Here is a 16,840-nt window from a genome sequence, read left to right as displayed (position 1 = left end):
TACTATGAGATATTCAATTTCCTCAATATGAAATTATTCAAAGGAGACTATTCCAAACTGCAAATGAAGTTGTAGATATAGCTTAGCTATGTTGTTACCTGCACTAATGCACACCCATGACCGTATGCTTCAATAACAACTCCTGTTGGCAGGACTGGTATGTATTGTTGTTTCTGTAACATTCGGTCCTGTTTGCTGATATGAAATCTATGATCCATTTCAGTTGCCATCACCCTTAGTGTAACATCTGTAGCACTTGCTGGCATTGACATAGCAAATTTTGCAAGAGCTTCAAGTGCAACAATTGTATCCTGAAACATAATTATTTGAACATAACACAGGGTAGAGAAAAATCTAATATCATATAAAAATAATCAAAATCTTTCATTCAATGTTTTGGATAAATGTGTGGGAATGGGTCAAAAACACAAGAAGAGAGAAGCAACATTTCTTAGCTGAAAAATGTTTTGGGAAACAGATAATGAAGCTGTAAACAGTGAACAACGAGGGAAATTTATATATTATATAGTGAGAATAACACAAGGATCCAGAAAGTTGAAAGGGTGTTTGTCAAATATATAACTCAAAATAACAGAACAGTGATCAGAAAATTTAGTAGCTGAAGTTATGGGATATGATGAATTGGTCAGACATAAGAAGTTTCAGAAATATTGCATATGCCAAAGTAAAGAAAATTATGTCAGAACACTTTTTTTGTCCAGTTAAAATATAAAAAGTATACATGACACAGCAATGCCAGATAAAAATCAGAAGAACATCGAAGACCCCACTTATTTAAAAGAGAACTAAAACTGAATTAATAACCAACAATTAATGTAGCACTGACAACTAGCTGGTTTATTTTCACTAAGTTAGGAGTGTTGTCTCTGTTTTCATTTACAAACACATACATTTAAGGCACTCCTGTAAGTATACCAGCAGAATGAACATTTAATGACTGTCATTCACATCATTTCTCCAAAAAAACTGTTCACACAAGAGATTCGTCTCATTTGTTCTTTTGCCTGTAATATTCCATTATTGAACTTCCACAATAATGATTAGTCCATGGGTCAGTTGGATGGAATTAAAGTCACTCTTACTGTGATTGTATGCTGTGCCACTAGCATTCTCCGTGCATGCATGGTTTTTCACAATTCGGGTCACACACAGGGACTGTACTAAGATTTTACACAGGAACTTATGTCCAGAAATAGATAATTTCCACATAACAATAAAAGCAAAATACGTCCACATTTTTACATGACAATCATCCACCTTTGCCTTTCAATAAAAAAAAGTATAATATGACAACTCACGCCAGCTGATGCACCCGCAGATCGCTATGCCATATCATCGGTCTGCTCACAAAGATGAAACATCAGCACAGCTTTTCCAAAATTCAAGCTAGCAACAAAAGACTGATGAATGAACATTCAAAATGTTCACCCATGCTTTTAAGTATTTTTAGGAATTGATAGCCAGTGAAAACACTTCTTTTCCTGCATCAGCAGGATCATAAGTACACCAAGTACTTAAAATATAGTGGAGCTGTTGATTCACATACAGGAACAACAAAAATACAAGTAAGCTTTCAGCCAAAAGGCCTTCTTCTGAATTAGAAAACATGTAAACACACATACACACAAATGCAACTAACAACATATAACCACTGTCTCTGGTTGCCGAAGCCAGAGGCGGTGGTCATGTGAGTGTGTGTTGCTTTTGCATGAATGTGTGTGTGTGTGTGTGTGTGTGTGTGTGTGTGTGTGTGTGTGTGTGTGTGTGTATGTCTGTGTGTGTGTGTGTGTGTGTGTGTGTGTGTGTGTGTGTGAGAGAGAGAGAGAGAGAGAGAGAGAGAGAGAGAGAGAGAGAGAGAGAATTTTTTAATTCAGAAGAAGGCCTTTTGGGCAAATGCTTAGCAGACTTTTTGTTGTGCCTGTCTGTGAGTCGACATCTCCACTACATGGTGAGTAGTGATCTATCCTTCTCATAATATTGTCATTATACAATCCTGTACTTTCCACTGTTTGGTTTTGCCAAATATTTAAAAAATTGTTTCCCATTGAGGTATTACACCAGGCTGTTCTAACACTGCACCCCATGGGACAAGGGTATCCTCAGCTCATCCAAGGGACAAGAGCACCAACAGGCATCGCCAACTCACTCACTGAGCAGGCACAAGTGGGGGTAGGCTACACCTGCCAGGTGATCCAACTGCACCATATTCACACCTTATTCTGTCAGTATGTGTATGTGAGCTGTTTGCCCACTCCTGACCACAGGTACTTGGTTGAGTCATACAAATGCATAGGTTACAGCCCAGTTTACTGACTGCCCACCCGGGGCCCACCTTTGTCCACAGGCATCGGCAGGCACTCAAGCTGGATTAACATGCATTCGGCTATTGGATGGTCCTTGGTTAAAGGCAAAACTTCCTCAGTACTTTGACTAAGAAATTTCTGTAGCAGCTGTGCAACATACTTTCCTGCAGACTTGGAAAGGCACTCGGGCTTACATTTAGTGTGTGGCCAAGTTATACAGCTGCAGCATAAAATGCAATTTTGTTAGTTCACCATCACCGATGTGCTAATTGGAGACACAATCATTCAATGTGCTCCTGTTGAAGCAGTGCAATGAGAGGCACTAATGCTGTCAAATCTGTAGCAGGATGAAGTATCAGCAAACACTCAGACCTCTGAAGCTACTTCTAAAACAAAAGGTGAAATGTCTAACTCATGAAAACTGCTCACATTCAGTCTCTGTGACAGAAGAAAATCTCACCAGATCTGTCTCAGCAGATCTCACATTTCTAATAATGAGAAAATCACATACTTCTGTAGCAGGTATGTGAGTACAGAAGGATAAGTAAGACTGCCAGAACACAGGGAAACAATAGCCTCACCACCAGTTCACAGATTTGTTAACATCAGTTCGTGATAAAAAAACTAAAGATGGTGCAATTCTCTTGTGGTCAGAGACTGACAACTGCTCGGTAACTATTTCTGAAACAATGAAGGACAAATAATCCAAGTGCTGTATCACAGACACTGAGTGTAGTCTAAATCTAGCATCTGACATGTTGCTACTATCACTCGTCAGTAACAAACAGTGTCCAATGTGCTCAGCACACCAAGGAGTCCCACTGCTTCAACTGCAACATTTCTAATCTTACACCACTTTGGACCTAATTCACGATTACACATGACTGTTCCTAGGCTCAGTATGGCTTGTTTTTGTGAATGTGTATTCAAATTTTCTACATTTAGTACCCATTTGATGATGTTTGGTTTATGGGGCTCTCAATTGCAAGGTCATCAGCGCCCGCACAAAGTCCCATGTTTTACACAGTCCAGTTTTTGTTAAACAGTCCAGTCGTGACACTGTCACGAATGATGACAATGAGGATGATGATGATGAGGAGGAGGAGGAGGAGGAGGAGGAGGAGGAGGATGAAATGATGAGGACAACACAAACACCCAGTCTCTGGGCCGAGAAAATCCCCAACCTGGCCGGGAATCGAACCCGGGGCTCCCAGATCCAAAGGCAGCAATGCTAGCCACTAGACCATGAACTGCGGACTAGTCCCCATATCCTCCACATTTTCAGTTCTATCACACCTAATAACTGTATTCTGGTACTACTGTAATAAGGTAGCCATTTGAACAACTTATATCAATTTTTTGCATTTGACATTAAAGCAAACAAATTAAGTCACATAAAAATACAACATACGGAACTAACCTGTGTAGATATAAAACCTCCATTTACATTTCTATGTAGTGACAGCCACCTTATGGCTTTCAGGGCATTTATGTAGTTATCTTCTCCACCAATCTTGAGCAAAGATAATACAGCATATGATGTTATCTCAACACTGAGACTTAGTGCTGAACTGCCTGTTTTAACAAAGAATCTTGATTACAGACAAAAATCAAACATTGGAAAACCTAGGATGGAATGTAACAATATTATGAAAAGGCTTATTATTGTGTCTATCTACAACTCAGCATCTCCACTATATGGTGAGTGGCAACTTTCCTTCTCATAATACTGACTACAGTCAAATTATTTGTAAGCAGTAAACAGAGATAATCAATACAAACGCATCTTCAATATCTTTCGAAAGAACAATTTCAACTTGGTTAAGAGCAGTATATCCTTCAATGATTCTTTGTAGTATGTCTATGACAATATATGCATATATTTTCTGAACTTATTTAAGATTAATAATTCATTTTTGTATGAGATTAAAAGAGTTTCCTGCTGATTCATCTAGGAGAAGGGGGGAAATCTTAACCCATAAATATGTGGAATGACTAACCCTACTCATATCATGAAATTTTAGTATGGGTACCCACCCCGACATGATCATTGTGATCATCATCATTAAAGCATCAGTTTTATACGTCATCCATACATAACTTCTTGTGATCATATCATAAGAGAGAACCTAACAGGATGTGTTTCAAGACATGACATACTTCAATGCAGAGATGTTCTTGTAATAACCCGATCCTGAAGGCTAAATTTAAAAAAAAACTATCATAAATGACAGGCTTATGTTATTCATAAAGAGACCTGCTATACCTTATTTACACTGGTCACCATACAAATATAGCACCAAAGCCACTATTTCGAAAATGCCTTATCCTTCCAGTTTCCCATCACTCCCCAAAGTCCCACCATCCGGCCACAGAGGAGCATTCCACTCATAACTCAGTACCACTCAGGACTGGAGCAACTAAATTACACTCTCCACCAGGGTTACAATTACCTCTTGTTGTGCCCTGAAATGAGAAATGTCCTGCCCACTGTCCTTCCCAGCCCTCCCACAGTGGTATTCTGCCATCCACCAATTCTACACAATATACTCGTCCATCCTTACATAACCCCTGCCCCCAGTCCCTTACTTCATGGGTCACACCACTGTAATAGAACTAGATGCAATACCTGTCCCATACATCCTCCCACCACCACCCACTCCAGTACGATCACTAACATCACTTATCCCATCAAAGGCAGGGCTACCTGTGAAACCAGTCATATAATCTACAAGCTAAGCTGTAACCACTGTGCTGCATTCTATGTAGGCATGACAACCAATAAGCTGTCTGTCCACATGAATGGCCACTGATAAACTGTGGCCAAGAAACAAGTTGACCACCCTGTTGCTGAACATGTTGCCAAACATGACATCCTTCATTTCAGTGACTGCTTCACAGTCTGTGCCATATGGCTCCTTCCCACCAACACCAGCTTTTCTGAATTGCGCAGGTGGGTACTTTCCCTGCAATACATCCCATGTTCCCATAACACTCCTGGCCTCAACCTTTGTTAGTCACTGTACTCACCCTTCCAGCCTCTTCCCTGTTCCCAATCCAGCACTGCACAGCTGTCATTCCACCATCACACCCAGTCTTTTTATTTCTCTCCTTTTCCACTACTTCCCCTCCCCCACCTCTCCCCTGCCCCCATCTAACATGTAACACTTCACTGTCTGCCACCCCACCATACTATCCCTCCCCCTCCCCACCCCAGCCTCCTACTTACCCCCACCCAGTCACCACTCCCATCATGCACTGGTGCTGCTGCTTGCAGTGTGGTTTCAGTTGCATGCGACTGCAGTTGAGCATCTTCGCTAGATGGTGAGTAGCAACTTTCCTTTTCATAATATTCTTATTTTGCAGCTTGCCTGACTATGTCTGTGGACAAAATACTTCTTTTTCCTCAGCACAGGGACACAGCGCTCAAATTAAAATTATTTTAAAATCTTGTTTATGACTGTGAAAGATAAAGGTTCTACAACAAGGTCAGATTCAACATCATATTGCTTTACTAGGCATGGTCCTGTTGGAGATGGTATGACCTAGCCTTCCTTAGACTTTCAAACTGATTCAGTCGCAAGTGGGCCAACAGTTTAACCATTCCCACATGCAAATGAAAGAGAAGTGACAGAAAAAGTCATTAGACTAACTGAAGACTGAGCCTAGACATTAAAATCCATCACCCTGACACTTAACTACATCATATATGTCATAGCTGGACATAAACTGACTTACTATTTGCCATGAACAATGCTCAAAACTAATTGTAGGGGCCTGTCAAGTAAAGAAGTTGTTATGTGCTTGGGAAGATCTCCTCAAGCTGTACAGTGATCTGCTCAGTATAATATTTATCACAGAAGATTGTCCCAAAACATAGCAGAGAGTCAAAATATGATTCATGTGCAAGAATTTTGGTCTGAATAAAAGACAGTGAGAAATACTTTCAGGTGCAAAGGCTGTAGGATATTTCGATCACAGTATCAATGTGTTCATTTGACTTCAATCCGTTGTCTGTTTGGACACAAAGAAACTTTGCAGAGGAGTTTACACCTAGTAAATAATTAATCAATAGTATCTATTTACACAACTTGTAAATCAGTCAGTGTTATTAGTTTGGGTGCTAAGTCACTTATTGTGAAACAATGTGCCCTTTGAGACATTACCCTGCACATGTCTGCTATGTCTGAGTTTGAGACATTAATAGGTATACTTGTGTTAAGGTAAACATTGCAGTGTCTGAAAGGCCTTTAATTAGTTTTTAAGTTCATTTACACAGATTATAAAAAAGAATAAAGTGGCATATTTTATGTTTCTCTACACTGAGAGTTCTATTTTAGCTCTGAGGTGTGGCCCATTAATGTGAGTCTCTCTAATATCTTTTGGAGCAAAGCCTCTGGTCATGTAAGTGGGGTACACCATTAATACAATAATCGCTTAGTGGCCAGAGTAAAATTTTGTGACCCACATAATCAAAAGCATTTGCTAGGTCACAAAAAACCCTAGCTGGATAATACCTGCTATGCACTCCATCAAAATAACTTCAGTGAGATAAAATATTATTTTAAGTATAGAGAAGTTTAAATTTTTTGTATGCAAGTCATATTTAGAGTTCATGATGCTAAGTTATTTCTGTACAATTTGTCAGATTTTGCACAAAATACAAAATTAAAATTAGTTGCTTCACTTTGAAGAAATTGATGAAATGTATGATGAGATAAAAGAAATTATTCAGGTAGTGAAGGGAGACGAAAATTTGATAGTCATGGGTGACTGGAATTCTTTAGTAGGAAAAGGGAGAGAAGGAAACATAGTAGGTGAATATGGATTGGAGCTAAGAAATGAAAGAGGAAGCCGTCTCGTAGAATTTTGCGCAGAGCATAACTTAATCATAGCTAACACTTGGTTCAAGAATCATGAATGAAGGTTGTATACATGGAAGAAACCTGGAGATACTAAAAGGTATCAGATAGATTATATAATGGTAAGACAGAGACTTACGAACCAGGTTCTAAATTGTAAGACATTTCCAGGGGCAGATGTGGACTCTGATCACAATCTATTGGTTATGAGCTGTAGATTAAAACTGAAGAAACTGCAAAAAGGTGGCCATTTAAGGAGATGGGACTTGGATAAACTGACTAAACCAGAGGTTGTACAGAGTTTCAGGGAAAGCATAAGGGAACAATTGACAGGAATGGGGGACAGAAATACAGTAGAAGAAGAATGGGTAACTTTGAGGGATGAAATAGTGAAGGCAGCAGAGGATCAACTAGGTAAAAAGACGAGGGGTAACAGAAGAAATATTGAATTTAATTGATGAAAGGAGAAAATATAAAAGTGCAGTAAATGAAGCAGGCAAAAAGGAATACAAACGTCTCAAAACTGAGATCGACAGGATGTGCAAAATGGCTAAGCAGGGATGGCTAGAGGACAAATGTAAGGATGTAGAGGAGTATCTCACTAGGGGTAAAATAGATACTGCTTACAGGAAAATTAAAGAGACCTTTGGAGAAAGGAGAACCACTTGCATGAATATCAAGAGCTCAGATGGAAACCCAGTTCTAAGCAAAGAAGGGAAAGCAGAAAGGTGGAAGGAGTATATAGAGGGTCTATACAAGGGCGACATACTTGAGGACAATTTTATGGAAATGGAAGAGGATGTAGATGAAGATGAAATGGGAGATACGATACTGCACAAAGAGTTTGACAGAGCACTGAAAGACCTGAGTCGAAACAAGGCCCCTGGAGTAGACAACATTCCATTAGAACTACTGATAGCCTTGGGAGAGCCAGTCCTGACAAAACTCTACCATCTGGTGAGCAAGACAGGCGAAATACCCTCAGACTTCAAGAAGAATACAATAATTCCAATCCCAAAGAAAGCAGGTGTTGACAGATGTGAAAATTACCGAACGATCAGTTTAATAAGTCACAGCTGCAAAATACTAACGCGAATTCTTTACAGATGAATGGAAAAACTGATAGAAGCCGACCTCGGGGAAGATCAGATTGAATTCCATAGAAATACTGGAACACGTGAGGCAATACTGACACTACGACTTATCTTTAGAAGCTAGATTAAGGAAAGGCAAACCTACGTTTCTAACATTTGTAGACTTAGAGAAAGCTTTTGACAATGTTGATTGGAATACTCTCTTTCAAATTCTGAAGGTGGCAGGGGTAAAATACAGGGAGCGAAATGCTATTTACAATTTGTACAGAAAGCAGATGGCAGTTATAAGAGTCGAGGGGTATGAAAGGGAAGCAGTGGTTGGGAAGGGAGTGAGACAGGGTTGTAGCCTATCCCCGATGTTGTTCAGTCTGTATATTGAGCAAGCAATAAAGGAAACAAAAGAAAAGTTCGGAGTAGGTATTAAAATCCATGGAGAAGAAATAAAAACTTTAAGGTTCGCCGATGACATTGTAATTCTGTCAGAGATAGCAAAGGACTAGGAAGAGCAGTTGAATGGAATGGACAGTGTCTTAAAAGGAGGATATAAGATGAACTTCAACAAAAGCAAAATGAGGATAATGGGATGTAGTCGAATTAAGTCGGGTGATGCTGAGGGAATTAGATTAGGAAATGAGACACTTCAAGTAGTAAAGGAGTTTTGCTATTTGGGGAGCAAAATAACTGTCGATGGTTGAAGTGGAGAGGATATAAAATGTAGACTGGCAATGGCAAGGAAAGCGTTTCTGAAGAAGAGAAATTTGTTAACATCGAGTATAGATTTAAATGTCAGGAAGTCGTTTCTGAAAGTATTTGTATGGTGTGTAGCCATGTATGGAAGTGAAACATGGATGATAAATAGTTTAGACAAGAAGAGAATAGAAGCTTTCGAAATGTGGTGCTAGAGAAGAATGCTGAAGATTAGATGGGTATATCACATAACTAATGAGGAGGTATTGAATAGAATTGGGGAGACGAGGAGCTTGTGGCACAACTTGACTAGAAGATGGGATCACTTGGTAGGACATGTTCTGAGACATCGAGGTATCACCAATTTAGTATTGGAGGGCAGCGTGGAGGGTAAAAATCGTAGAGGGAGAGCAAAAGATGAATACACTAAGCAGATTCAGAAGGATGCAGGCTGGGAGATGAAGAAGCTTGCACAGGATAGAGTAGCATGGAGAGCTGCATCAAACCAGTCTCAGGACTGAAGACCACAACAACAACAACTGCTTCACTTAGCAATCTGCAGAATCCTAGTGCACATTTGAACAGTTGTATTGGAAATAGCAAAAAAAATTAACAGTTAACATATAGACATTTCTTTTCTCACACACAATTTATATAATATGCAAGCTGTAACAAAATAAGTACAGCCAGGCTTTCAGAACATATTCCACACATAATGAAGAAGAATGTACATATATGTGTAGAAAAAGGACTGCAAATGCTCTACTGCCATATTAGGAATCATCCTCAGCAAGTCTTCATAGTCCACTAACCATGAGACATACACAAGAACAGAACATTTCAGTATATCACAAGAAACTATTCCTTATATGAAATGTTCAAACTGCCCTCTGTTAGCATAGATTCATGCATCAGCCCATTGTCATAATGGATCCTGGATTGGCTGATGTATCCCTGGAGGAATGTTTATGGATTCACAATCTTCCACAATATGGGTATGAAGACTATGCATCTTCATCTGAGATTTGAGGCATAAGAGCTTTTATGTGATCGCAAAAATAAAATTTTAGTGGGTGAAGTCTGAAGAATGTGGAGCAGGAAATTGGTCAACCTCCCACTTTCCATGCTGAACACTAATAAACAGTTATGTTTTCACCATGTTCATAATTATCACTTAAACAATTGACTCTACATGTAAGTAAGGCAGTGGAGTAAATCACATGTCAACATGAAAAGGAACACAAAACATTCATGGTGAATCTAATAATTACATTTTAATCATATATAACCAAGAACAGTTAATATAAGAAAGAGTTTTGTGTAGTATGCTGCTATGTTCTTTTCCTATGTGTTTCTCATGTTAATGTACTACAAATAGTTGTCGAAAATCATTTATAACACAAAAATAAAGTGTTTTTGGGCCCATGTCCATGCAACATATTTTCTTCTTCTATGTGAGAGGATTTTGTACTGAAAGTTTTGCTATTTCTTTTTGTTGCACACTGTATATTAATCAGTATATCTGTATATATACAGAATATAACTATATGTCACAACCCACTCACAGAGCTGAGTATGTCAACACACTACTTCCGGGATTCAGGGAGGTGAGCCTGCCTGAGATTGAACCCACCTCACTGATTAATTATGAGGGCTGGTGAGTCAGCTAGCCTGGACATGGTATTTAGAGAATTTCTCACATCCAACTAGGTAAATACTGGTCTCATACTCAAATCCTATCTCAGATACATGATATGCAAACATCTAGAAAATGTTCTCACATTTTAACATATGACTTACTCTAGAGGCAGACAGATGGTGTACACAAAGTTCGTCCTGTGGGAAAGCGGTGGCATCAAGACGCTAATTTTTATTAACAATGCTAAAATCCATATAACAGTGCTGATGGTGTAGAGAAACAGGAAATGGCAAAGAACAATAATACGAAGAAGATAATTACATATCACTATACAGGCCACCATACACCACACTACGTTATCACAATCACTGTTACTTGCTCGGAATTCTCTATCTGTTTTCAGTTCTGGTGCAGGTACTGGCATTATAAATTATGTATAATTAAATGAGTCAGTGCCATCAATAACAGGACACTAAACTCAGAAACACAGAATAGGATTAATAAGGATCTTGTAAAGTGTTATAAAAGCATTGGGTTTTGAAATATACTTAACATTCATAGATAAATAGTGCACAGAAAATTCCAAGGAGAGACATTTTTACTTAATGCTGAATATCCACGCAATTGTTAGTTCTGTAGTGATGGTATGCTGTGGTTATATACTTTATTCGTGACTGAATCCATACAACTGATATAATCATTTAATCTTTTGAGACAAACCACTGTATAAAATTAAATTAATGTAACAAATTTTTTTGAAATAAGAGTATCCTATGAATCTCTCTAGAAAAATTATACTTTTTTGTGGTCTCATAATAATGAATATGGTTGTTTAAGTTTGGTGATCAGCATGTGACTTTAGGGAGCAGGTGTATACATTATGAGGGCTGACACGAAATGTCAGTAATGTGTCAGAATGGTGGATCTATTTTCTACCAAAGGCTAATTGCTCACAGGCCTATGAAACAGTGAAAGTAGTAAAATGAGTTAGAAGTTATTTTCATTTTTATAAATGAATGCTAATACTGAATATTTCAGTTTCCATTACAAACATTCAAAACTTCTACACAGCATGTCCCAGTTCCCTAGGGACTGTGGCTATAAAAAATAGAAGTCCTGGATTATGATCAGAAAACCATTGAATCAATACACAGGTGAAACTTTTTTAAAAGTGTTTTAAAACAGACATTGTAGTCCTTTTTTCAGAATTGCATTTAGTACTGCAATACAATTTTCTTGGATGTCTTTAATTTCATCATAACAGTGTCCTTTCACCACCAACTTCAACTTGGGGCACAACCAGAAGTCAACTGGGGCCAGAAATGGTGAATACATTGGGTGATCCAGCACTGTGATCCATTTTCTGTCCAAAAGCTCATGCACAATCTTCACTTTATGGACTGGAGGGTTATAGAGAAGGAGCCATCAGGAACCTATCTCTCAGTATTCAGGCCAAATCTGATGAATTTCCATTGTCCACAAACACAGAACCTAACACTAAACTTGATGTTGCCTCACAGCTCCACTGTCATTTTTTTATGAATGTCAAGACACATAGTGTTAAATTTGTGGTCAGTATTCCTGCAGTAGTGCTGCTAGTGCTCAGATCTTCTAGATAGCTGCTGTTGAAACTTCAAGGATCATAACACCACAACCTGCCACGAGATAACATTTCGGTTTGGAATTTCACACAAGCAGTCCTAGCAGAGCTGTGATGAACTGTGTATGGTAGCGAGCCCACAAGACCAATTACAAACATTTATTTCTTGTAGTATGCTAAAGAAATAAAGAGACAGATGGCATTGTTGGCTGGGAGATCCTACAGGTTAGTTTAAGCCAACTGCATGGAAAGGCATTTCTTCCTCTGCGCACAATGGCCCCTTTCCTTGCAGTGCATGAAGTTGTGTTTAAGTATATCTTTTCTGTGTAGGTGACTGTAATGGATGTGTGCTTGTGGTGTGGTGATATGTTTTTGTACAATGATGGGAAAAGGGAGAAGTTGGATCCTAGTGCCTGCAACTGGCCGACTCCTCCTGAATAGCATCAAGATTACTTACTTGATTATAGATATTTTTCACTGGTCATACCATAAGTTTATAGTCTAAAAAAGCCTGTGTGGATGTTCTAACTATGTTCTATAATTATGAACGCAACACCAACACTTTTACCTATTGACACATTTGTTTTTATCATGAGTGATGATCAGTTCTTAATATAGTAACTGAAACAATTATTAGTTTGTATCTTATCACTGAATCAGTCAAGAAAGTAAACCTAATTATTGATATCAGGAAACAGTAAAATAACTCAATGGGAGTTATAGCACAAGTTCATAACTAGTATTTCCCAACACGTCACTTTCACACATCGCTGATTATGTGCGTATGGAATTTTTATTTTTTAGTTATTGAGATTTTCCCCTTTACAAAGGTTTTTCCACAATATAACAAATACCTGGAAATTATTACATATGTTAAGTAAGATCTTAATTTATCTCCTCAGGATGTCCCTCAAGGCATTTCAATCTTATATATCTTCTTCCTCTGCACTAAGTTTTCTCATTGTTAATCACACATTTTGGAACCAGGTGGTCATAGGGCAACCTCTTCTCTTCTTTCTCTCCAGTTCCAAATCCAGTATCATTTTTTATATACTCGCTTCCTCCACTCTTCTTACATGCTCGAATCATTGTAACTTCCTTCTATCTATTGTGACATGCATTCTTTCTCTTTCTTCCATTCTCTCTATTATTTCATTGTTTCTTAGTTTCTCCTTTCTAGAAATTCTTGCTGATCTTCTCCATAAGACCATTTCTACTGCTTGCAGTTTTTTTACCTGTTTCAAATTAGTAGTCCTAGTCTCCACACCATACATAACTATGACTTCTAATATTTCTCCACTCCATACATAACTATGCTCTCTAATATCAATATATATATGATGCTTTTGGATCGATTTATCACATTTTTGCTCCACAAGACTGACTTGAGCACCCCAATAACCTTCGTCCCACTGCCAATTCTTTTATTAGTTTCTCTCTCTGATGATTCCACATAACAGAAAGTAGTGACCTTCTTAAGTTTCTTTCCCTCTATGTGTAAGCCATCTGGATTGTTAGTAAGGTACTCTGTTTTCTGATAATTAATCTTTAATCCCCAGTTTCTGTATACCATTGCTAACTGGTTACAAATATAATTTGCATCCTGCCCATCTTGTGCTCTAACTACTTGATCAGCAGCAAAAGTAGGTGATGTAAATAAATTCCATCTTTAATTTATAGCCCCAGTCCATTGCATTTACGAGACCATGTCTTAAGACTTACATCTATATAGATTGTAAATAATGTTGGTGACATGGGGCAGCCTTGTAATAGACCCTTGCTTGTTCTAAATTTCTGTATGAGTGTACTACCAATTTTCACTTGACATACGTTATCTTTATATATTTCTTTTATTATTTTAATTAAATGACCCCTTATGTTCGCCCTATGTAATGCTCTCCAAAGTAGTTTTCTAGGGACACTATCATATGCTTTTTCTAAATCCATGAAAATTAATCCTATGTTTTTTTTTTAAATTTTTCCCTATGTTTCTCTAAGATCTGTCATAATGTGAAAATATGGTCTACACATGATCTACCGGCTGTGAAGTCACATTGTTCTTCTTGGGTTTCAAAATTTATTTCCCATTTATTCTTAATTATTTTTCCAAAAATTCTGTTTAATGTGTTTATAAAACATATTCGTTGATAGTTTGAGCAGATTTTGTGACCCCCTTTCTTAAATATAGTATTAATATAGTGCGGCTTCATTTTCTTGGGAAGTGAATTTTCATGTAATATTTTATTGAATAACCATGTTATTAGTTTCACAATTTTGTCACCACCATATTTTAAGAACTCCAGATTGGTCTGACTGGTCCACGTGATTTACCGTTATTTCCTGTTCTTAACACCTTACTCACCTCACTTTCTAAAATTAGGATCTCCTTCCCTTCCTGTTTCTTTTCTTTCCTGTTCCTTTTTCTTCCACTGTTCTCTAACCTCATTTAATAATTTCTAGAAATATTCTTCCCATTCTTTTGGTGATGCCAGCTGAAGATTGGTTTTGGCTTTCAGCTCTTGTCAAAGTCCTTTTAACACTGATCACACTCCTTTCACTCTCCCAAATCCTAGTTTGTTATTGGGACTTATGGAATTCACAAACAAAAATGTTTGTCTCATTACCGATTCATCAAATTTTATGGGCATGGCTGTTTCTCAATTACAAGTTCACATGAAAGTTAAAACAACATAGGCGAGTCCTACACACATATCTGTCCATCAGACACAAATAATCCAGCACTTTTAGTACATGCTAGTGAAGACAATATGAGGACATGAGCAGTAGGCTAGGTAGTCACAAATTTTGTTAGAAATATTAATCAAGTTAATGAAACTCACAGACTTTTGCTACATAGATGTTATCATTGTCATTTCCAAGCAGTAAATGTTCTTATAGTTGTTAATTGTGTGCTTGCTCAATGTGGACTCTCACAAAGAAATTAACAAAAAGTGATTCGCTACATAATGTTATTGTGATGACTGCCCAGCCCAAAATTAAGATTTTTAGGTTGAGTGGAGTGTATAAGGACTGGTGGAATATATTTTATGATTTCAGTGATTGCATATTAGTTTATAAAATTGCAAGGGGAAGGGTCAGGCACGTTGTACCATTTATTGCTTCCAACAATAAACTAGTTTAAGTAGATTACAACTGGTAAGGAAAGTATTAAATCTCAAGATGAATACTGTATGGCTCCACAGCAGATTCCCTACTTTTATGTAAAATTGACATGTTCAAAATTTTGTTAATTGATTCAAAGTCTTAATTAGTGCTAGATAAACAAAGGCACTACCCAAAGCAGAAAAATTGGGGCAACAGAAATATGAAATCAAACCTGGGACTTAACAATCTGAGGAGCTCAAATGATGCAAGTACTTTTGTATATGGGCATACTTTAACAACAAATATCATCAAAGTTAATTATGCTTTGGAAAAATTAAATTAGTCACTGGAAAGAGCGAAATTAGGGCTATGAAAGAGTGAAATTAGGGCTATCTAATTAGCCATGTCCATTCTCTTAAAACCTGGAGGCAAAGCAGGATGGCAGTGAAGTCACATATGTGGAAATGCCAAAAACAACATTAGGAAATAGGCAGTATTTAACAAATAGGATAGTAGAACTTGTAGAAGACAATGTAAATGAATTGATAGAAAAAATTTACAGACAATAAAGTTAAGCAAACAAAACTGAATATAAAGTTGGGAGAAAAGAAAGAAATCTAGAAGTGTGATGAACAGATCTGAAATCAACTAAACCCATTAAGAGATAGTATGGAAGAGCAAAGTATAAGCCATAAGAAAATGTTCATAATGTGAAAACAGAAGCAGCTGTGGAATGGGAAGAAATAATGAGTTGGAAAATGCAAAATGGTAACACTAAGGACTTAAATAGGAATAATAGGAGCATGTGCAAGTAGTACAGAAGTTATAAACAACAACAAATTAGCTGAAGAATGTGAGAAAATGGAGGAGAAAAGCATATAATTTTTGGCAAAGAAAGGAAAGACAGAAATGATAAGAAAATAAAAGAAATATTTGCAATTTTGTGTTAGTAAAGAACCATAAAAGATTGAAGGAAACTAACTCAAGAAGTTCAAAATTTGTCAAGATATTCAGAGTAACATTTGAGGTGGAACACAAGCCACATCCAAATGTCTTTTATGCATTACATGCTCAGTTAAAGTGCAAAACCAGATATACGAATATTGTGGATCTCCAACCTTATAAAATAAGAAGAAATCATAACAAAATTGGGACTGTTATGAGGGCTATGCAGAAAGTAACAGATGGTTTGTTCTATCAGTGTAGTGGGCTGCAGTACATCAGCCATCTTGGTGCCATAACATTCTACACTCAGTATGCAACTTCGGGGGGGGGGGGGGGGGGGGGGGGGAGCAGGGGGGGGGGAGCAGGGGGGGGGAGGGGGGGGGGTAGTGTGTGGTCTGTGTCTCTGCTACTTTGTTTTCTGTGACATGTTGAAATGTGCGCTGCAATAGAAAACCTGCCACTTGTGTGATCTGAAAATAGGCTTTTGTTGACAAAAAACTGCAAACCACTTGAAATTTATCATGATCTTTGTGGTGTGTATGGAAAATGTATAAAGAGTGAAGGCCGAGTATGGTGATGGTGCA

The 16,840-nt window shown here is 37.8% G+C and overlaps 1 protein-coding gene across 2 annotated transcripts in view; it reads right to left on the bottom strand.

Annotated features, from left to right (window-relative positions):
• LOC124615596 (murinoglobulin-1-like) overlaps positions 1-16,840 on the bottom strand; it is a 283,543-nt gene that overhangs the window by 96,238 nt on the left and 170,465 nt on the right. For both annotated transcript variants that reach the window (XM_047143583.1, XM_047143584.1), the window contains 2 exons: positions 3,745-3,899; positions 99-311 (listed from right to left, as the gene is read on the bottom strand). In XM_047143583.1, coding sequence (XP_046999539.1) covers positions 99-311; positions 3,745-3,899 — 368 coding nt within the window. The remainder of the gene's footprint in view (positions 1-98; positions 312-3,744; positions 3,900-16,840) is intronic.

This window comes from Schistocerca americana, chromosome 5 (genome assembly GCF_021461395.2).
Source record: "Schistocerca americana isolate TAMUIC-IGC-003095 chromosome 5, iqSchAmer2.1, whole genome shotgun sequence".
NCBI classification, from domain to species: Eukaryota; Metazoa; Arthropoda; class Insecta; order Orthoptera; family Acrididae; genus Schistocerca; species Schistocerca americana.
This window is presented reverse-complemented; position numbering and strand designations above follow the sequence as displayed.